General features: G+C 56.1%; 1 protein-coding gene across 3 annotated transcripts in view; it reads left to right on the forward strand.

The window, feature by feature from the left end:
* Positions 1 to 21,683, forward strand: part of FRMD5 (FERM domain containing 5) — a 118,513-nt gene extending 96,830 nt beyond the window's left edge. For 2 of the 3 annotated variants that reach the window (XM_030013878.2, XM_030013880.2), the window contains exons 5-14: positions 3,226 to 3,323; positions 5,315 to 5,438; positions 6,513 to 6,600; positions 9,148 to 9,236; positions 10,425 to 10,488; positions 11,225 to 11,316; positions 13,337 to 13,411; positions 14,191 to 14,259; positions 14,442 to 14,548; positions 18,521 to 21,683. In XM_030013878.2, coding sequence (XP_029869738.1) covers positions 3,226 to 3,323; positions 5,315 to 5,438; positions 6,513 to 6,600; positions 9,148 to 9,236; positions 10,425 to 10,488; positions 11,225 to 11,316; positions 13,337 to 13,411; positions 14,191 to 14,259; positions 14,442 to 14,548; positions 18,521 to 19,107 — 1,393 coding nt within the window. In that variant the 3' untranslated portion in view covers positions 19,108 to 21,683. The remainder of the gene's footprint in view (positions 1 to 3,225; positions 3,324 to 5,314; positions 5,439 to 6,512; positions 6,601 to 9,147; positions 9,237 to 10,424; positions 10,489 to 11,224; positions 11,317 to 13,336; positions 13,412 to 14,190; positions 14,260 to 14,441; positions 14,549 to 18,520) is intronic. The other variant, XM_030013879.2, reaches the window with a different exon arrangement.
* Positions 21,684 to 21,792: the final 109 nt, after the last annotated feature.

Below are 21,792 nucleotides of genomic sequence, written 5' to 3' on the forward strand. Positions count from 1 at the left end.
GGCAGGAGATCGTCAGTCCTGGAGAAGGAAGCCCCCACACCTCACCTGTGAAAAACAGGGACAAAAGTAGCACAGACTTCTCTTGATATCTTCAAAGCAGGCTGTAAATGCCATGTCGCACTGCGGACACTCAGCTGCTGCAGATTGCAGGACCCTCAGTGTCTTGGCCCCAGATACCCTCAAATGGTGGCAAGTAGCCCTTGTCCCATGCTCATAATGGCTCAGTCTCAGCAGCCTGAAGCCGTGCAGCCCCGAATCCCTCTGTGTGTCCTGGTCCTGTGCTGGGCTGCCATTTCTCCATTTGCTCTGGCTGCTATTACGTATTCCCGACAAATAGCTGGGGTCCTTGCTAAGCACGTCGAGAATTAAGTAGGCTTACTGATAGAGCTAAATATATTCCAGGATTTAATTCTTGGGATTTTCAGTCTATTTCTGCAGGCAGCAAATGAAAGAGGATGTCTGGGCTTTTGCAGCCTGCTTTGCAGCGTGTTTGGAATATACCTGGGCTCAGCTTTTTACTTCAGTTTTGCATTAATAAACTGTATTTTTGTTGGGTGGATCAGTTAGAAGAAGCAGAGGATGGTGAGGTGTTTCAAAAACTCTTTTGGAGTTTGGTTTCCCCATGATAATGTACAAAACTAATGAAAGCTTTGCTTGTGTTTCACAGAAGGACCCAAAACCCAAAACTAAAAAACCTCTTAAGTTGTTGTTTGGAAGCCTGAGAAAATTTCGGTTCTTCGAGGCTGACCTTAGACAGGAGATGCAGATTAGGAGGAAAGCAGTTGTAAAGAGCCCTGTGCACATTTGCTGGGCCTGTTTAAAAGCATCTTCATGTCCAGAATGCCAGTCTTTTTGCTGCTGCCAGGACATGCGCTGTAATCAGCTTTCTCAGATAGGATTGATTTGGTTTTTAGTACAGGCACACTTTAGGGGACCCACAGAAGTGCCCAGGAATAGTTTCACAGGGATACATCTCCTTGTTTTGCTTAAGAGGAATTTACATAGTTTGCAGATTTTAGGTTTACTCCCAGCAACTGCAACCCTGTGCAGCCATCAGGCCTTAATTTAAATGTGAAATGGCCAAAGACATCATCTCTGAGTAACGGCAGCTATTATGTGGGCATTAAGCTGTGCATACAATATGTTAATTGTATTTCTTTCCCTTAATCAGAGCTTAGCAAACATCTGCAGTTGTCAAGCACAGTAAGGAGAATTGAAATGCAGGTCAGGGATTTACCCTTGTGGAGGGTGGGAGCTGGACCCAAAGAGCATGGGGGATGGAGCCAGCCTGGATGGAGCTGGCCGCTGCAAGCTCAGAAATATTTCCCATCTTTAATGTCCTTTTCCAAGGCAGCCTCACCCCACAGCCCAGTGCTGCCTCAGGAAACTCCCCTTTCCAGGGGAGATTTCCAAGGCATGGGCAAGGCTTTGGAAAACCTGTTTGGCACCTGCTGAAGGTTTTTGTTTGTAAAACCAGCTCAGATCTACAGACTTTCCCTGCTTAAAGGGAACAGGGGTGTTCGGGGTGGGGGGCACGCAAGCGGGGCCGGGGGGATTGGCAGGGTTAAGCCCATTTGATGGTGCATTTTTGGTGAGGTCTATGGTAGGTGCTGGGGAAGGGCTGGTGCGGTGAAGGGCTGGTGCTGGGCGAGGGTGCCGGCGGTGCTTGCCGGCCGAGCCTGGGGTCTCCATCCCGGCTGGCCTGACGCGGGGATGCTCCGGCAGCAGTGGCGTTTGTCACCCTGAGCGCTGGAAGCCCTGACCATCAACTGCTGAGACTGCCGGTGCTTCAGAGGTGGGGGGATGGACGGACTGGGAGCAGAAGACCCTCGTCTCCTTCTCGTGGGTAAAGCATGAGCCCCGCGTCAGGACTGCAGCCATCTCTGGCCCCATTTGTGCCCTGCAGCTGACGTGAGCGTGGAGCTCTGCAGCCCAGCCGGGCTCAGGCTGTCTGCCCAGGGACTGGGGTCTGGGCCTGACGGCCCCCCATGGGCCCAGGGTGAGCCCCCAGGCGGGTGGGCTGCTCCTGCTTGCTGCCGTTCGAGGTGTGCCTGCAATTGCAGCTGAAACCTGGGCTTAATATTCACTTTCCCTTGGACTGAGTACACTTTAATATCTGGATTTGTCTTTAATATCTGGATTTCTCTTTAATGTATTTTATCTGTGAAAATTAGTGGTTTATCTCATCGTAAATACGGATTTGAGAAATGAAGCGTGACTGAGATATTGCAGAGTGCAAGTCTGATTATTTAAACACATTTCTGAGCACTCCAATTTCCATTTTGCTCCTTCACTCTATGACTTACGTTTTACCATCAGAAGGTTTTCCCAAACGCATTGCCACATGACTCAGCCCAAACTGTTACTTAGGTTTAAATTTATTCAAATATGTAATTTTCCAACATAGTTTATCTTTTCACTGGGCATGGAGATAGAGATGGGTGAGCGCAAGAAGTAGCTCACTCTAGATGATGTGGTGTTGATCATTGGTGAGCACGGAGGAGGGAAGTTAATGCGTACGCAGAGACCTGGAAGGATACAGAAAGTTGGGGAAGGAGAAAAATCACGTTGTGGGGAAGCTGAGCAGCCGGGACCAGGAAGCGCAGCAGTTGCTGGTGGGCTCGGGACCACGAGACCCCGTTCAGAGCATCATCATCCCTGGGGACCTCGGCCCCGGTGACCTTGTGATGGGCTGGGGTAGTTGCAATTGTGTTCGGGCACCGCTGCCCAAATCAGGATGAAACAGCACGGGGGACTCCGGGGGCTGGCAGGCAGAAGGGACCAGCACCTCCTTGTCTATGAGTTTCCTCCTTTCCATGTTTTCCCTGGTGGGAACGCGCATCCGAGTATCTCTGTGCCCAAGGGAGCCCTTTGTCTCTGCCGGCAGCTCTGCCCTGCTGCGAGTGGCCATGCCAGTGAGGAGCCGGGTCGGTGGAGACCTCCATCAGCCCTCGGGTCGGGTGCTGGCCCCAGAGCAGGCACCTTGTCCTTGCAGGCTGGAGCAGGGCTGGGACATGTAGATCTGAGCCCCAGCACCGGCCCTGACTGGGGCAACTGCCCAGTAATTAGCACTTGTTTGCTCCTAGCAAGTGTAATGTCTTGCAAATGGGCTGCTGGGAGAGAAATGTTAGTGCAAGTGTCTCGTGGCAGATATTTCACATCTAAATTGCCTGTTTAGGTAATTTAAACTTTGCTTAATAAATGGACTATCTCTTCTGTCCTCAGGTATTTAGTCTTCCTGCAGATCAAAAGGGATCTCTACCACGGCCGTCTCCTCTGCAAGACTTCGGATGCTGCTTTGTTGGCCGCCTATATCCTTCAAGGTAATGCTTTTTGACAAGATAAATTTGCTTTTCATGCTAAGTAGTGATTACATTATTTCACTTACAACAGATCACCGCACCTAGAATACAAATGTCATCCTGCCAGTGCAGGCCTCATGCTTCAAGGCTGTGTTTGTGTCGTGCAGTGCTGGGCTAGAGGAGGGCGAGGGTTGATGTTGGGGTCCCACCCGCAGGAGAAGCACCGCGCTGCCGTCTGCTCCCTGAGCTGTCCCACCTGCATTCGGGGCAGCGGCGTCCCCGTGAGCATCCCCTCAGCTAATCCAGCCCGTGTCTCCTAGTTCTGTGCTTGTCCAGAGGCAGAAGCAGCCCGGTGACAAAGCACTTCTCTTTCTGGGGCTGTGCACAGCCTGCGGTAACTGGCAAGCGCCCACAGTTTGCAGTTGCAAAGAGGGCTCCAGAGTGAAATGCAGTCTTGCTGATTGCTAGGACGGATGAAGACAGCCTTGGGTAAGCTCATTGCTTGCTGCCGAGCGCCTCGGCAAAGAAAGTGCTTTTGTCAGCAAGTTGCAGCCGCGCTGGTGGAGTTCAGAGCAGGAGGTGGGAAAACCTCTGAAAAGCTTCTGCCTGATCTGCCCTCCTGCCTGTTCTCCTGCCTGCTCTTGCCTCCACTGCCTGTGGCACTGAGAGCATGGAGGTGGCGTCTGCCTGGTGTGGTGCAACACCTGGACGCGCAGCGAAGGGTCGTCAGGCTGTTGGAAGAGCTGGGTGGTGCTGGTGGTGGAAAGGCACCTTGACATGCCATTAGCAACGCCATGCTGGCCGTGCGAGTGGGCTTCCCTACCCAAGGGTGCTTGGCTCGGCGCGGTGCCGGGGCCCCTCTCTGCAGTCCCGCGGTGCCTGTGGTCCCGTCCCCAGCATGAGCTGGGGGGGGGGATTGCCCCAGCAATCAAAAAAGAAAAGTTCCAGCTCCAAAGTATTTTGGAGTTATTTCACAGTGCTGGCATACTTCCCCCCTTCTAGTGTTTTAAGCAGGAAACATAAAAATTAATGTAATGTCTCCATCTCACTTAGGACCTGAGGCTGGAGGGAATTAAATGAGAGCAAGGTCCTTCCATCCCCAGTGGCAGGAGGCTGCCGGATTACTGTAAATCCCGGCAGGAGACACCAGCTACAGAGCCATGCTACAGTGAAATGCCAGCGGCGATCGCTGCTGACTCCCATGGGGTGCTGGGAGAGGGAGCGGAGCTGCATCAGCCCGCGCCGAGGAGAGAGCAGAAATCTGGTTGTCTCGGGCATTTCTGCACCCTGGTCTCAGTGCTCGGGGTCGGGGCTGCTGGGATTGTCTTGAGGACAGACCTGTCGCTGCGCTTGCAGCTTGCCCAGGCTTGAAGCAGGTTTTGCAGGCAGGGGTCAATCCCTGCCTGCAGCCATTGCATGCAGCCCCCCCAGCCCTGCTGCAGGGCAGAGCGGCTGGGTCAGCCTGTCCCCGTGATCACCCGGCAGTGCTTCCCCGGGGTAGGTAAAGAGGGGAAGGAGCTTTTCTCAATGTCGCATCACAGATTTCCAACTAATTATATTTTTTCAAGGCGCAGTTGCATCCACAGGGTGAGCAGAATTTGCTCGCTGCCTTGTTCCCAGCCAGCTGGGATCGGGGTGGGGGCCGGGGGTACCCCAGGGGTGCTCCAGGCCGACCGCCCCGGGGCTGCCATCGCACGGACCTAGTGCGGCTCCCAGGAGGTTCTTGTCACCTAGCTTGAGGAGGAATTAATAAATCTGGGACAGTGACCATCTGCTGCCAGGTGATTCCCAAGCAAAGAGTGAAATTAATTGGATGCAGTTAATGCCTTACAAACTGTCCCTCCTGATGGGAAGCATGACTGGGTCGGAGTGTCATTCCTGGGATGCTCTGAGCCCTGACCCTGCGCTCGGTTGCCACTGGCTCTGCTGCCAAGGTGGGCGCTGCCAGGATGGGGATGCACGCTGTGGTCTGGGTTGCGCTGCTCTTCCTGACTGGTTCTGCCTTCCCCCAGCTGAGATCGGGGACTACGACCCAGGGAAGCACCCAGAAGGCTACAGCTCCAAGTTCCAGTTCTTCCCCAAACACTCGGAGAAGCTAGAGAGGAAAATTGCGGAGATCCACAAGTCAGAGCTGAGGTACGGCCGGGCGGCTTTGCTGGGTGGGAGTGTCGGCTGCTGCAGGGATTACTGATGTTGGGCTGATTTTTATCCCTGTTTGGGATTTTCAGTCATGCCATGGGATGAGCACTCCCTGCTCTGGTCCATCAGATCCAGCTGAGAGCCAGCAGTGCTCTTGGCAGTGTAGGTAATAGCAAAAATGCAGAGCAGCACAAGCTTTAGGAAAGCAGGTCTTTTAGTGGCATAGAAGCATCACAACCAATGACCCTGCGAGAGGAGCTGCCATGTCCCACCAAACCTCTGCTCACTGAAAGGAAAATGTGATCGAGCAGCCAAGGACAAGCCACAGAAAGTGCAGACAAATAAAAAATTACGCCAGCGATGTGGCAGTCCGGTCCTGGTGCAAAGTCAGCCCCGATCCCTCCTGCCTCAGGGAGGGCTGAGGGGTTTCTCCTGCTCCTGGCTGTTGGCTCAGCCGGCATAACCTGAGGGGGTCCCTGGTCTTCCCCGGTGGGGCGGGGACAGTGACCAACCCCCTGTCCCCCATAGATCCCCTCCTGCCACCTCCCCGCGCTGCCTTCACCCCGCTCTGGGACATGAGGGGTGAGACACCGTCAGCAAAGCCCCATCCTCCCATGGCACTGGCGCTGCCTCCAGGGCAGCATCCCGACCCGACGGCTGTGCGCCGGTCCCCGGGGAGCACAGTGGGGTTTCGACCTGCCAGAAACCCAGCAGAGCCATGCCCTTATGTGCTGTGGGCTGCTGCCTTCTGCCCGGCAAACTCCCTTTTCCTCCCGACCTGAAGAAAAGCCTGCGCTGTGTATAGGAAATTCAGCCCTAAATTTTGCAGATGCTCCTGAATTTTGGTCCTTTCTAGTGCTGCTGGTTCAGCTTATCTCCTGCTAGATCAAGTTGGCAGGAGAAGAAAGGCTGGGTTTCAGTGCTGGTCTCCTGCTGCAGATTGATTGTGCTAATGAATGTAACAGGAATATGCCATGACTGATGCCTCTTGTCGTTAACAGAAACCCTGTAGCTGAGGGCTGACTTTCACGTTCATGTCTACCATGGAATACTTTTTTTTCCCTCCTGTAGTGGGCAGACACCAGCTACTTCAGAGCTGAATTTCCTCAGGAAAGCCCAGACTCTGGAGACCTACGGGGTTGACCCACACCCTTGCAAGGTAAAACAGTTTTCTGAACACTATTCCTTGCGTTGGATTTCTTGCTCCAGCCGGTAACAATCTGCAGAGGTACCAGTGACTGATCCCTAGTGCAGCCATTTGTCACCTGTCAGCAGGCTTTGGTGCTGGCAGAGCCGTGGTACATGGGATGTGCTGTAGCCAACAGCCCTCCAGCCTTAAAAACCACCCCCAACCGGGCACATGTGCACAGAGGGGAGTGGGGAGGGTGGCTACTCCAAAGTCCTTCCAGAGAGTACTTAGGGAATCCATACAAAAGTGTTTTCATGTGCAGACAGCTATAAAAGACAGTGGCCGATCATCTTCTGCTAAAGCATGTAATTTGGAGGCAGTAACAAGGTCAGTAACGTGTCTGAGAAACCAACAAGCATTAATCTGCCAGAGACAGTCTATCACTCTGCTCTTCCCTGGCCGGTAATCCAGTTTTCTGTTTGAAATGCTTTTTATTGACTGTAGATGTCATTGCGTGTGGCTCTCTCTGGTCCCTTACAATCCCATCACATGCAGATGGATGCGGGATGCAAAGCAGATGGAGAATTTCACTCTAAGGACAGTGCCTGCTCTGTGGTCCCCCGGGGCTTTTAACTGAATTATGCCCCATAAATACACAATTGCAGTAAATATACCTGGCCTGGGTCGGGGGGGGTGTCCCATTTGCTGGCAGTCTGTTATTGCTGAAGAGGTTACCAGATGGAGGAGTTGAATCACCACGCCGGTTCAGCTCTCCTGTGTAACTGGCTGGATTGGGCCATGCTGCCCTGGGAGCAATCCTCGGCATGTCTGGCTCAGCGCTGGAGCTTGGGGCGTCTGTGCTTTGCTCTTATTTCCCTGTGGGGTCCTGTGCCCCATTTAGCATCCCCAGCCCCTATCGAGCCTCTGCGCCCTCAGGTCTACGTCCTCTCCCCCAGCATCCCCCACCTTTCCCGGGGGCACCCTGCTCCCCAGCTCCCCCCTCCACGCCAACCATGGGGAGCTCGCTCCCACTCCTCCCATCCCAAAGCAGCAACTCCAAAACTGTGCAGCTTCCAGCCCGACACCCCATTAATCTCCGAGCTGCCCCGCTCGCTGCCCATGGCTGCAGCACCAGCCATAGGCAGGGCAGGACTGAGGGGGTTCCTGTGTCAGTGGTGGGCAGGGGCAAGGGGGTCCGTACCCCCTAGGACGATACGTCCTTCTACCAAGACACAGCTTCTCCCTTTCCTGAAGATTTCCCTGGATTTGGGAAAGAGCCAAAGCGCTTTGGGCAGCCCAAGGTCTGAGCTGCAGGAGCTGCTGCCGGGCTGGTTTCTGTGAAGATGCACAGAAATCTTCCTTCCTCCACAAGACAGGGCTGCTGCATCTCAGACATGATGAGTTTGAGGAGTTACGTCTTGCCTTGTGCAGGGTATTGGTTTGAGGTTCAGGGCTCTGCTTTTAGCCATTCACCCTTGACAGATTAAGACGGATTTTTGATCTAATCTGGATTTAAAACCAATTTGTTCTCTGCTCAAATTCGGAAGATCTTATCATAGTGCTGGCTCCCTGCCGTCCCTGCACCGTGCCAGCAAAGTCACAGAGATCCAGCGTCCTGGGGTGGAAAGCAAACAGCAGAGAAGATGTCTTGCCTCTTGATTAAGGCGGGGAAGGGCACAACTGGGAGCAGAGAGGGAGCATTGTGCCGCCAAGCTGGGGAGATCCTGGGCATGGGGCATCCCAGCGGCAAGCAGAGCTGCCCTGCAGATGCGGAGCAGCTCTGCTCGCCACTGAGACGCCCTGTGCCATGCTTTCCCCCAAGAAAACATTGCAGACACCAATCAGACATTGCTCTTCTGCAGCCGCCCCTGTAAAATTCCTTGCCTGCTTTTCCAGCCCAATGCACCAGAAATCCCGAGCCTGGCATGCACCTTCCCTTCAGCTCAGCATCCTTTGAAAGCCATCTGAACATCTGCCGGCCAAATAAAAGTCAGGGCAAATCTAACAATTACTGAACAGCCACAACTGTTTCATAATGTTTTTAAAATTCAGCATGTATCTGTTTTTTCTGTGCACATCAGTGCAGTTAATGATCACTTCCCTGGAGTCTAGACATTATGATTAAGTTAAACTGCTGCCTTGCTCTGTGCATGATACTAATTATTGGTTTTAAACTGTCTCGATGCCGCCCAGCTGCACTGGCTGTGCAGGGCTCTGAGGGAGTCAAGTGTAATGGGTTTTTACCATTTCCTGGTTTAATTACTAGTGAAAGTGTTGGTGGGGCACTGCCTTTGCTGTTTATTCCTCACTAGTAAGCAGATGGGACCACTGCGGCTGAGAGCTCTATTGCGGTTTCTCCTCATTAGTGCCACTGGACCAGCTGCCCCGTTATTCAGCTGCGGGTTTTACTCTGTGTGTAGGGTGTCACGGTCCGGGTGAACCTGCCAGGAGTGTCCCGCTGGCAGAGACGGCACGGAGGATTCTACATCGCCACCACCCTTAGGGCTGAGGGTCACCGTTGATGTATAAGCTTTGCCAGCTCAAACATTTTGATGAGAAATTGGTGTTGTCTTCCAGGATGTGTCGGGGAACGCGGCGTTTTTGGCCTTCACTCCCTTCGGTTTTGTTGTTCTGCAGGGAAACAAGAGAGTACACTTCATTAAATGGTGAGTTCCTGTCCCTGCATCACCTGCGGTGCCCCGCTCCCTTGGAGCTGTGCCGGCTGGCTCGCTTCTGCTCGCTCTGTCGCCAGTTGTGCGCAGTGCTGTGTGGGGCAGAGGCCACGAGTGCCCTGCATCACGCCAGGGTGTTCAAGGGGTGCTCGGGTGAGCTCCCATGGATGGGGCATGTGGGTGGTCCCAGCACCAGGTGCCTTCCCCAGGCACTCACACCACACTGGGGTACGGGCGACGTGCCTGTAAGGGGACAGTGGTAAGTGCACCCAATGCCCATGTCTGAGCCGGGACGGGCTCCGAGCAGAGGACGTGGAGGGCAGCGATGCTGCGCCAGCTGGAAAACCCATCCCATGCCCTGCACACACTTGCACCGGTGCACCCGTGAGCTTGCATGCCCGCGTCTGAGAAGCAGGGGAGAAAACAGGTCCTCTTCACAGTGCCATGCAGTCGCTGTGCTGCCGGGGCAGCGGGACGCTCCTGGGACAGGGAGAACGGCACCGAGCGGGGCCACGCCGCGCACTCAGGGTGTCACTTCTTGCTCTGTCCCACCCTTGGAGGAGCCCTGGAGCCTGGCTGCCTCCACTGCTGCAGCTGTACGCTGGGCTGCTGGCTCCAAGGACTTTTCTACCCTGGCCCCTAAGCTTGCTCCTGGTCAGTACGCAGCAGGGCTCTCCCCTGTGAGCTGCACTCTCTCTCCCTTTGCTTTGTTGCCCCAGACTTATTATTTTCTACATTGTCTACATTAACTTGCATCATCCGCGTGTTGGCTGAGTCTCCCAAAAGCTACTCCAGCCCCTCTGAACCTGGTTGTGTTGTTCCTCGGTCTTTGCTGCATCTCAGATTTTGGCCAGTGTGTCCCTCACGGCTGGCATTGCCATCCGGCCGGTGCCCCTGTGACGAGGTCTGAGTGACTCTGGGACACCGCGCTGACCATCACCTTCACCCCAGGGCATCCCCCTTTCCAGCTGCTCGTTTCTGAGCCTGGGCTCCTCTCACCGCCCCATGGCACCTCCCAGGGATGGAAAACCGGGTCTTGAAGCTGTCCCGCTGCCATCCCCAAAGCACCAGCTCTCACCCTGCAGCTCCCAGCAAGCGCTTTGGCCGGGGCTGTGCCCATGAGCCAGCCAGGCTGCGGTAGGCTCCGCGTAGCATCTCACCTGCCTGTCCTTGTCCTTTCAGGAACGAGGTGACCAAAATGAAATTCGAAGGGAAGACTTTCTATTTATACGTAAGTCAGAAAGAGGTGAGTGCTCGCCTTTCCTGTGGGACTTCCCGAGCGCAGCCATGGTCGTTCCTTCAGCAGGTTCTCCATGAACTTGGCAGGCTGCAGCCTGCAGCAGCATCACCCCGTGCCTGGTGGTGCAAGGACACAGGCACAGTGGCAGGGGCTGCAGCTCAGTGGCAGCGCTGGGGTCACCTCCCTGCTGCTCTTGGCACCTTGCTCTGGGCATTAGAGCCTGCAGACACCAGGTTAGCCCCGGGCTATGCCGTGGTGAGGGCTCTGCCCTGAGCAGCAGCCCGGGACCTCCAGCAGTTTCTCACCATGCCTGCTTGCCATGGCTACGTGCTGCATTTGGGATTATTGTGGTTATTTGTTACCGCCATCATGCTCGGTTAGCCCCGGTTGATGAAATCAGCCTGAAAACCTCTGGCTGAAATCGGCTCCCACCCAAGCCATCAGCGTGATGTTTTTAAAAAATGTATTTCTGGATATTCAAAAAGGCAAGTAAGCCAGAGGAGGTGGGTGGCAGGTCACTGGCATGCATCGTTGCCCATCCCTTGTGTGAGGCGCCGCGCTGGGGTGTCGGCTGATGCTCCAACATCTCCTGTTGTCCTGAGTGGCTCTGGAGGAGGATCTGCCCTGTGTCAGTGCTGCTTTCCAGCTCCGGCTGCTCTGGCCTCCGTCCACACTCCTAGCGTGCTGCCCACTGGGCACCGCTCACTTGTTCCTCTACCAACTTCCTGTCTTTCTCCTTTAGGAAAAGAAAATTGTTCTTACATATTTTGCCCCAACACCAGAAGCCTGCAAGCACCTCTGGAAGTGTGGGATAGAAAACCAGGCTTTCTACAAGTAAGTGCTGGGTCACCCAGGCGCGCGCGGTGGTGTGTTCTGCATCTCCCCGTGGGTCGGCGCTGCCCCGCACAGCACCCGCCCGTGGGCTCCATCCAGGTACCGGGGCTCGAGCACTGGCTGTCACCAGCCACGTGGCACCCCTGTCCCGGTGGCCCCAGCAGAGTCACCAGCCACCAAAAGCGCCGGTGCCCCCGGGCTGGGGGCTCTGCCCCACGGGGTCCCTCCCACCCCCCGCAGTGCGTTCATCCCTCCACAGCGAACCTTTAATCAGGACATTAAAACTAATTGTTTGGAGATTAAGCCTTTAATGCTGAGCAACCAGCACACATCCTGTCTGCAACAGCAGACATGTTTTAGCATTTTCCTGGTTAACGGCAGCTTGTTTGGAGCTGGCCCGTGTGTGCGGATGCTCAGGCGCTGTGAGTGCGCCACATGGCCGGTGCAGGATGCGGCAGGGATGGATGCTGGCAAAGCTCAGGGAATATTTTCTGACCTAATATTCAAGGGTGGATTTTCAAAATGGCTTCACAGGGTCTGTTTGTGCTGAATCCTGCATGAAAATCCCACAGAAGTCGCGCCAGTGCCCCAGAGTGCTTTAGAAAAGCCTGCCTTTTAGTGAGGAAGGCTCAAAAACTCTCAGAAATAATTTGCATCTAAGCGCTCTGGGAACAAGTTAATTATTCATAGGAAATATTCAAGGGACCGGGGAGATGACGTGCAGTCTGGGCTGCAGCCGCAAGCCTGGGCAGTTGGGGACAGTGGCTCAAGGGACCACCCCACCAGCTGCCCGGCTCTGGGGGACCTCTGGGCTGTGGGTCTCACCCAGGCGGTGGGAGCTCCTACCCGGGGAGGATGGGGAAGGTGTTGTCCTTCCCCAGGAGCTCTGGGCTCCCTGGTTCATGGCCACCAAGGCAGCATTTTTGTCCCTGGTTTGGTTAATTGGGCTGTCAAACAAAAAGGGAGAGGTCACGGGCTGGACTGTCTGCCAAGAAAACAGGGAGGTGCCAGGCGGAATGGTTTGGTTTTACCATCCTGCTCATGGTGAACTTAAAAATAGCCTGCTTTGTGCTTTGTAATGAGTTTTATTTTAATCAGCAAGATGCGAGATAAAGCGTGTGATGTATTCTCTTTGGGAATACTGCAATCAGCAGCTGCAATCAGCAGGTTTCATTTCTCATTATATTAACATGAAATGAAATTGCAATATTGCTTTACAAATCTTTTTATGATTAATCATGTCAGTAAATTACCGCTGCATTATGCATCCGGTGGAGTGGACTGTGGGCTCGGCCAAGGTGCTGCTGGGCTCCTCCCGGGGCGAGGGACTGGCTCCCATGGGATGAGGAGGAGACAGGACTGTCCCTCCTGGCAGTTTTACCCACCACTGGCTGGACTGACCCCAGCGAGTGCCGGCCTGCCTGGGACGGGCCGATTCCTGCACCCCTGCAATGCAGAGGTCGTGGTGAAGGTTTTAGCTCCCTGGAGAGCTTCAGCCCTGTGCAGCTCCTGCATGCAGGTGCTCGCTGGGGGACCCAGAGGACCTGGCGTGAGCTGCAGCCCAAGCCCCGCTCCAGCCGCTGGGGAAGCCATTGGTAGCAGGTCCATCCTGGAGCCTGGGCACGGGCTGGGCAATGGTCCCACTGCTGGCAGGGACATGCTGTGCTGGCAGAGAGGGCTGCAGGGTGATGCCATGATGGTCCAGGTGCTCGTGTCCTGCCAGCCAGTGCCACCCCACAACTGCCGGTGGCTTTTTTCATTCCTGGTGGTGTTTCACATCTCCAGGGCTTTGCTCTTGTAATTTGGCCCCGCTGCCATTTGCCCGCGGCACGTGGCTCCCTCCCTTTGATGCTGGGGGTCAGTCTGGCGGGGATGATGCTGTAAGAGCATCAGCAGAGCCATCCATCCTCGTCACCACCATGGTGCATTGGAAACAAAACTGGGCGAAGGCTTTGCCGTGAAGCGGTGCCGGGGGCCGTACCCTGCCCGGGTGCTTACGCAGCTCTTGGTGCTGCTGCAGGTTGGAGAAGTCGAGCCAGGTCCGGACGGTGTCCAGCAGCAACTTGTTCTTCAAGGGAAGCCGGTTCCGATACAGGTAAATAATGACAGTAAGTAGCAGCTACTAGATGTATTTTCGGATGCTCCTTTGGATGTGCTGTGGGGAGCAGTTCAGGGCTGCAGCGGTCCGAGGACTTGCTAAGAGTCCTCCTGTTGCCGGAGGTCCTCCCACTGCAGCACTGTGGCCTCGACGAGGCCATTGCTACTTCTTTCTGTGTTTCACAGCTGACATCCCTCTCCCTAGCCCCAAAATGGCAGATTTTTGGAGGGACAGGAGTGGAGGAGGGGAGAGGACCAGGGGGCTTTGGAGTTTGGTTTTTGAGAGCAACATGGAGTGAAACGAATCACCACAATTCCTGAATTCCTGGGGGGGTGTTGCTCCTCCCTGGCCCTGGAGCAAGAGCCTGGACCTGGGACCTTGTATCTCTGCAGGGCAAGAGACCCCGGTGCATCCCCAGCTGCGAGGTGCACGATGCCAGCACCCTCCTTGCTGGCACGGGAGGGCCCAGATGCCCATGGTCTGTCCCCCCCCAGAGGGGATGTGACACCATGGTGTCCAGCATCTCATGCCAGGAGAAGCAGCAAAACGTGGTGGCAGAAGTGTCAGCCCAGCCTTTCCCTGATCTTCCCATCACTCCTATTTCCAGCAAATATTTCTGCTTTCCCTGGAGCTGCAGGGAGAGCCCCCCTGCCCCAGCCCCTGTGTGTGGGGAGGGGGCCAGGCCGTGCTGGGGCACGGTGTGCCACGGGGAGAGCTTGTGGCTCGCCGGTGCGGTGCTCACGTCCTCACGGCTGCTGTTCTTGAACCACCTGCAGTGGCCGCGTTGCAAAGGAGGTGATGGAGTCCAGCGCCAAGATCAAGAGGGAGCCGCCCGAGATTCACCGGTAAGAACCCAGCAGCAGTGGTGCAGCACGGAGCAGCCCACGGGGCCGGGGCCTCCCAGGGGTTTGGTACCCGGCTCCCTGGGGTGGTGGAGGGAGCCACAGGACCAAAGCGGGAGAGCTGCCGTGTACATGGGGCTCTGGCACCGGCCGGGCTCTGACACTGTCCTCGTTCTCATCCCCAGGGCAGGGCTGGTGCCGAGCCGGAGCTGCCCCTCCATCACCCACGGCCCCCGCCTGAGCAGCGTGCCCCGCACCCGGAGGAGAGCCGTGCACATCTCCATCATGGAAGGTAGGGCACGGGGTAGCTCTCCCTGCCACTGCCGGGGCTCGGGAGCCAGGGCAGCCCCGGCCCCGGGGCCATGCATGTGTGTGCATGTGCACACACACGTGCACACATGCATGCACAAAAAGCCGATGCACACATCCAGCTGAAAGTCAGATTTTTGTAGCCCCTGATGCTGATGTGGGGTGCTGGGGCAGGGAAGGACACTGACGTGTCCCCAGGGCCTTATGGCAAGTCTGGACGGCACCAGATGTTGCTCTTGCAGCTTGGGACCAGTTTGGCAACAATAGCTGAGCCCAGGCAAAGTGGAGGGCCAGTTGTGGGACAGAAGTTTCCAGTACAGAAGCAGAGCAGAGGAGAATTTCTCAGCAGTGTTACTTTAGATTAAACTGGAAATACAGCAAAAGGCTCCAGGTTGCCCTGATAGCTCTGACCCAGGGGAGAGGTGAGTGAGCCCTGCTTTGAAGTCACCCCGGCAGCCCTGTCCAGCACATGCCGGCATGCCTCACTCCGCTCTTCCAAACACTGCCCTGGTTTGAAAGCAAAGCAAACCTGCCTGGAGCAGCACACCAGCACCCAGCGGGGTCCCAGCAGAGCAGAGTGTTACTGAGAGCCGCAGGGCCGGGGTCTGACTGTGTACAGGAACAAGCTGGTCTGCAAAAGAACTTGTCACCCACCTGGGAGCTGCTCCTGGCTGGCTGATGGCCACCGCCCACGGCTTGCCAGTCTGCCAGGCTGGAGCTCTGTGCCAGCCTGCAGTGGGGAGGCTGGTACCCCCCGACCCAGGGCAGGGCTGCAGCCGGGGCCAGGGCCGTGCGGGGGTGGGATGCACCTGGGAAGGAGGGTTGGCAGAGGGCAAAACGCTGGGACCAGCCCTGGAGCGGCCCCACGGGGCTGGGGACAATGCTGGGGGCTGTGGCTGTGCTGCTGGTGGCAGCTGTGGTGCCCGCTGGTGACAGCAGTGTCTGATTCCCAGTGACGCTGGGATGACGGAGAGCAGTGTGTGTGGTGGGCGCTGCTGGTGTGTGTCAGGGCCATGTGAAGGTGCACGGAGTTTGGAAAACTGGGAGGTGGACGAGGGAATGGGGACAGCAGGGAGCGTGGGGTGACGGAGGGGGTGCACCCTGCAGTCGTGCCCTGCTCCTGGATGGGCTGCGGGGCCAGTCCCTGCCCCAGCACAGCTGCACTGATCCTGCTCCCTGGGCTACAGCATGGACAGGGTGCAGAAATGCTGCCTGCCCAAATAGACAGGTCCCTCAGAGCAGAAAGGTATTTGTTTCCATCGAGGGATCCCAGGGCTGATGTCTGTGCTGATTTTGGGGGCAGGAGTGTGCCTGGCAGCTGCGGCAGCCCTGCAGACAGTTAAATGTGAGCACCCTCTCCCCCGCGTGCTGTTGCGAAGCGGCAAGAGCATTAAATAGCCTCCCACAATAAATTACCCTGAGCTGGCACGGCTTCCCAGCACCACCCCTGCCCCAGCAGCTGCTTTTCTTCACTCTCACTTCAGCTTGGTCCCGTGGAAATGTGGGAGCCCAAAATAGCCCTGACCCCGGGGCCAGTGGCTCCAGCGCTGCTTGCGTCAGCTGTGCCGGCGGGCGAGCAGCCGTCCCCACTCCCCCTCGCAGTCCCTGCGGGCACCCCCTGCCACAGGCCAGGCCAGCCGCTGCCCGTGCCACCATGGTGAAGTGCCTGATAAAGATTAAAACCAAAGTCAGCGTCCACCTGCGGCTTGTCAACCACTGCTGCCGGGAGGTGAGGGTGCGGGTGCTGGCCCTGGGGCCGCGGCTGCTGGCCCGGGCTCTGGGGGCTTTGCCGCTCCTCCCGGCTCTCCCTGGCCTCAGCCGCAATGCTCCGCACAGCCCCGGGGACGTACCCGCACCAGGTAACGCTGCGCTGCCGGGCTGCATGGGGTCTGGGCTCTTCTTTGGCAGGAGTGGCCCCAGGGGTCCCTGTGGGCTCCCTGTGACTGCAGCCCCAGGGGGATGCGGGAACGTGGGATGTGGGAATGTGGGATGCAGGATGCATGCCATGGGAAGCGGGCTGGGATCTCCCATGCTGGCTGGACCCTCGGTCATTATTACCACGAAGCAGCTCCAGTTTTGGGGCTGGACTCAGCTTTCTCCAGATTTTCTAGCTTTTTATGTCAGTCCTGTGATGCAAACAGATGGCAGGAAAGTTTGGGTCTTGGTGGGGGGGACCGGCATCATTGCAGTGATGAGCAGGGGACCCCCTGACATCGGCTGTCCTCCCTGGGAGCCGAGTTGCTGCCTGCCCTGGTGGGTGCCCGTCAGGAACACAGCAGGTGCAGCAAGAGGATGTTCATATGAGCTTTGCGACACACGAGAAAACATAGCTGTCGGGGTGAGAACATGTTTATTCCTTGGCTGTGCTTATCGCCTCAGCTGCCGCTCACACTCAGTGCCCGTGGTGGCACGTATGTTAAGCTGAGCTGATCCAGAGGCATCCAGGGAGTATTTACAAGCACGAGGTTGCAAAGCCCCGGGGAATGCAGGCAGGACAGGCTCTGGGCTCTTCACTTCACCCTTCGGCAGTGTGCGGGGCCAGGGCAACTGGTGACACTGTGCCATGGTGCTTTGTTGTGCTGTGACCTCCCCACCAGGGGAAATGTCCGGCCCTGTCCCCCTTGCAGCCAGCTGCGGGGTGGCACTGGGGACCCGCTGGTCCTGGCCACCACTGCCTTCAGAAACCCTCCCCGAGGCACGGCACGCTGTGACGGCAGAATCGGTGCCTACCCCCCATCGCCTGCCCTCTTGCTGTGAAAACTGCAAGAAACAAGTCCCGCGCTTGTGGGGTTTCTTGGAATTTGGGGGGCGGGGGGGGAGTTAGTTGGTGGAGAGAAGGAGTTCCCCTCGTCCTGCCCGCCATGCTCAGCCTTGGCGCAAAGGGCAGCCCGGCTGTAACTCTAGCTCAACTGTGTATGCGGCTGGCCGGGCTGGCACACAGCTCTTCATGCGGCTCTTGTTCCCATGTTTGTGTGTAAAACATTTTTTTTGTAGTGAATCAATAGAAATCAGAACTGTCGGTGACTCTGGTCTGACTGACTTACAGCCTGCTCTGCGGGGAAGTCTCCCGCGTGTGAGGGGGCTGCAGCCCCGGGACATCTCCCTGCCAGATAGGTGCAGCCCTCGCTTTCCTCACCTGCCATCCTGAGGTCGTCTTTTAATTCATCACCTCAAGGCAGGCAGGCAGATGCTGTCGACAGCGGGGTCGGGCATGGTGCCCGCACAGGGCTCCAGCTTGGTCGGGACCTCACTGCGCCTCTTTTTGTCGAGGGGCGAGGCTGTGCCGGCCAGGAGGTAAATCCATAAGGATTGCCCCATCGGCTGCAGCAGGCTCGGCTGTCTCCAGGGGTGCCACAGGGAGAGCTCGCCCCCGGTCCCCAGCTCGGGGCCAGCAGGGACTCACCGGCTGCCCCAGCATGGACCCCTTGGGGTGTCTGTCTTCCCCCCGCCCCATCCCTGCCCCGCTACAGCCACTCTTCCCAGCTCATCCCTGCCTGCATCTCGGTAGCGCAGGCAGCCTGCCCGCGGTTGGGGTTGGCGGTGCCGACAGCAGAGGGGCCTCAAGCACGCTGCGGGCGGCTTCTGGGGGGGGCTGTCACCTCAGAGCAGTTACAGCACACGGATGTGTTTGTGATCGATTGACGACAAGCCCAGGCCCCTGCCTGCAGTCCAGACTGACAGCCAGCGGCTGTCGGTGACAGCGACAAGTCACGCAGGTGGTAGCGTCACCGTTGCAGTCACAAGCTGCAGAGAAGGGGCCGCCGTGGGCTCCGGCTGGGCGCTGGGCCGCGGCTGCTGGCCCTGAGGGACCAAAAACAACCACAAAAAAAGCAAACCGAGGCAGGCACGCCCTGGCCCCGTGGGGGTACGTGGGGCTGGGGGCAGTGCCGGGCTAGGGGGAGAGTTTCCACGCCCCCGGCACCACTGAGCATCCCCCTTTTCTGTCCCCCCCAAGGCCTGGAGTCTCTGCGCGACAGTGCCCACTCGACCCCGGTGCGCTCGGCCTCCCACGGCGACGCCTTCACGGCCCCCGGCCGGAGCGGCCGCGCCGAGAGCAGTGAGCGGGTAGCCGTCATCGCCGACGAGAACTACAGCCCGGCGGACAGCGTGCTGCCCACGCCGGTGGCCGAGCACAGCCTGGAGCTGATGCTGCTCTCGCGGCAGGCGAACGGGGCCCCGTGCAGCATCGAGGAGGAGAAGGAGTCAGAGGCCGGCACGCCGGCGGCGGCCGAGGCGGAGGAGGCGGGCGGCGAGCTGCGGGCCCTGTGCCCGGGCGCCGGCGGCCTGGGGGCGGCGCAGGCGGAACAGGTGAATAAGTTTGTTTTAAGTGTCCTCCGTTTGCTCCTTGTGACAGTTGGACTCCTCTTTGTTTTGCTCCTCCTCCTGATCGTCCTTACCGAGTCCGACCTTGACACTGCCTTTTTCCGTGATATCCGCCAGACCCCCGAGTTCGAGCAGTTCCATTACCAATACTTTTGTCCCCTCAGGCGATGGTTTGCCTGCAAAGTCCGTGCCGTGGTAAACCTGCTCATTGACACCTGAAGGCAGGAGTCGCCACGTAACTAGCCGGGGGCCTGGGGAGAGACCTGCCGCCGTCCCCCGCGCGCGGGACCCGCCGGGGCGCCTTCGGCACACACACTAATCCTCCCTTCCCGACCCAGAGCACGGCGCGGCCGAGGAGGCGGCTTTCCGGGAGGAAGACGGGGGTGGGCGCAGCCCCCCGGGGCCTCCTCCTCCCCGCGCTCAGCCGCGCTGCTCCCACCCCCGGAGCCCGCACAACACTTTACCGTTCCGATTCTCACAGACGCGCGTACGACTTCGGAAGCACCGAGCAAAGAGAGGAATTTATTTTACTGTTGCCCCACCCATCATTGTACGAGCATCGGCCGGGAGGCTTGCGATGCTGTATTATGCAGGAGCTTTAGCAATGGTGCTACTGAGTATTAATTTAAACACTCGTGTACTGTTACGTTATTAAATCCACCACTGTGCACACCACCACCACCACCACCACTACCTTCCAAGTACCGCTTTGCAGAAATCCCTCCCTGCTAACCGGAGTCTCCTACACGGCGATGTGTGGCATGATGCTATCATCGGGGGATGCCCCAGTTCCCCCCCACTCCCGGGCGGGTGCGGTAGCCGGCTCCCCACGGCACAGCAATCACCCCGTGGATGGGAACCCTCGCCCTGCGCTGCAGACTCAGCCTTTCGTCACTTTTTCTAAGCCTTGAAGCATCGGTGCTCCCGAGGGCAGGGAGAGCACAGGCAGGCGAGAGCACACCAGGCACCCTCGGCCGAGCCTGGGCACATAGCTGGTAGTGACCGTGTTGGATTTATTAGGAAGACCTTTAGCGTCCGAAAGTCGTACCTGTTTTGTACAAAAAAAAAACCAACAAAAAAAAACCTAAAAAAAAAAGAGAGACTGTTTCAAGGTCTATTTTAACAACAAAATGCTATTTTGTTATCAAATCTAATCAAGTCTTTTTTTACTTTATGGACTGGGTGACCATGGTGCACTGTACCAAGCGGTTCACGTTGAGCAAATGGTTTAAGAGTAAACGCTTTTGTAGCCTGGAAGCCTAACACCAGATTAACCCATTGCTAGTTTTGGAATAGAGAAAGGAGCTATAATTTTGTGACTTTTCTGAAGATAAAAGAACAGAACTACAGGAGCGGAGGTGACACTGAACAAGCCAATGGACAACCATTAGACCTATCTGTTCTTAAGCAAAAATCAATAAAACCAACTCATTGTACTTGTGACATAACCACCGGGACCTTCAGTTACCTGGGAAGCAGCAGTCTATTTACACAGGGAGCAATAAAAGCCAGTTCTGTTCAGTTTTGATTGAGAAGTTGGACATACATAACAAAAAAAGGTGAAAACAAGGTGAGCAAGTTTTATTTCATCTCAGGGAGAGATTTTACGTAAGCTGGGGCCATAACTGCAGTTTTAAAAAGCCTGATTTCCATGTTCTTGTCTCTGAGCATCCCACCATCCATTACCACATGTGCGCGCGAGCGCCGCTCCCCGCCGAGGCTGGCTCCCACCCGGTCCGGACCCACTCAGCTGGCACCTGGCGAAGGAGCATGACGATGACGTTGGTTGATCCAGCACCACAACAAGTTGGCCAGACTTGGATTGTTTGTCACTGCAATAAAGAGAGAGGTCCCGTTTAACTACTGTCTGTCGGGGGGCAGGGGGGAATAAAGACCGAAGCCGTTGTGTCTCGCCGCTGAGGACGCAGCCATGGCCGCCCGCTTACAGCACAAGGGCTGAGGAGGGTTTGGCGTACAGCCCCTAACTCTTGAGCAGGCAGAAGCCCTTATGAGTGCTGCCAGGAGACAGAGGATCGATTTTTACATGATAATCCTGTTTTATGCAACATAGCAAAATTAACTCTTAGTGTAGTGTTCCTACCTCAGTCCGTAGTTAATGGTGTTTCTATGCAGTGCGTGGTAGTCCTGAACCTGACGTTTTTCGCCCCGGGTTAAAGATGCAGTGTTCCCTCCTCCTCACTGCTGATGTACTGCGTGATGTCTAACAGCACAGCCCCGTCCGCCAGTGAGGCGCCCGGCCCCGCGCGCCCTGTACATGAGACATCTTCCTTCCAAACAAAGTGCAGCCTCTAAGTACTGACCTTGGAAACGTTCTACATCGGCTTACTCTAGAATAGCGATAAATGCCAGACCTAGTTTACCTCTGCAGTTTTCACCCAGCGTTTTACTGCAAAACCACGAGAACTGGTGATTTTTCATTGTATGTTTTTCCTGTACGTTCCATATTACGTCTTGTGTTTCACTACCTGTTAGTTTTACCTGTCTTTATATTAAAATGTTGTTTCCATAGGTTCTTATATCAGAAAAAAAAATATCTCGTAATAGCATACTGCATCTTTAAGCAGTAGACGGTAAAATACCTGAAAATGTGAATTTCTTAGTTTTCATAAAAAAAAGAATCTAGAAATTAACCTTTCATGTGCCAAATACTGTAAGTTACATTCTTCCTTCAAAATGTACCTTTTTCTACATATTCAATATCTTAGTTAGCATAAAATCATTGGTGCCATGAAAAGTATTTTTAAATTTAAATAAATATTTAAATATCATGAAAACCAGCATTGGTATGAGATTTGTTTAGCATTTACGGTGTCAGTACCAATTTTTTACTTGAGTAAAAACTCGGCTCAAAACCCACAAGGAATTTGGCCTTTTAGCAGCCCA

The sequence above is a fragment of the Aquila chrysaetos genome, chromosome 5 (genome assembly GCF_900496995.4).
Source record: "Aquila chrysaetos chrysaetos chromosome 5, bAquChr1.4, whole genome shotgun sequence".
In the NCBI taxonomy this organism is placed as follows: domain Eukaryota; kingdom Metazoa; phylum Chordata; class Aves; order Accipitriformes; family Accipitridae; genus Aquila; species Aquila chrysaetos.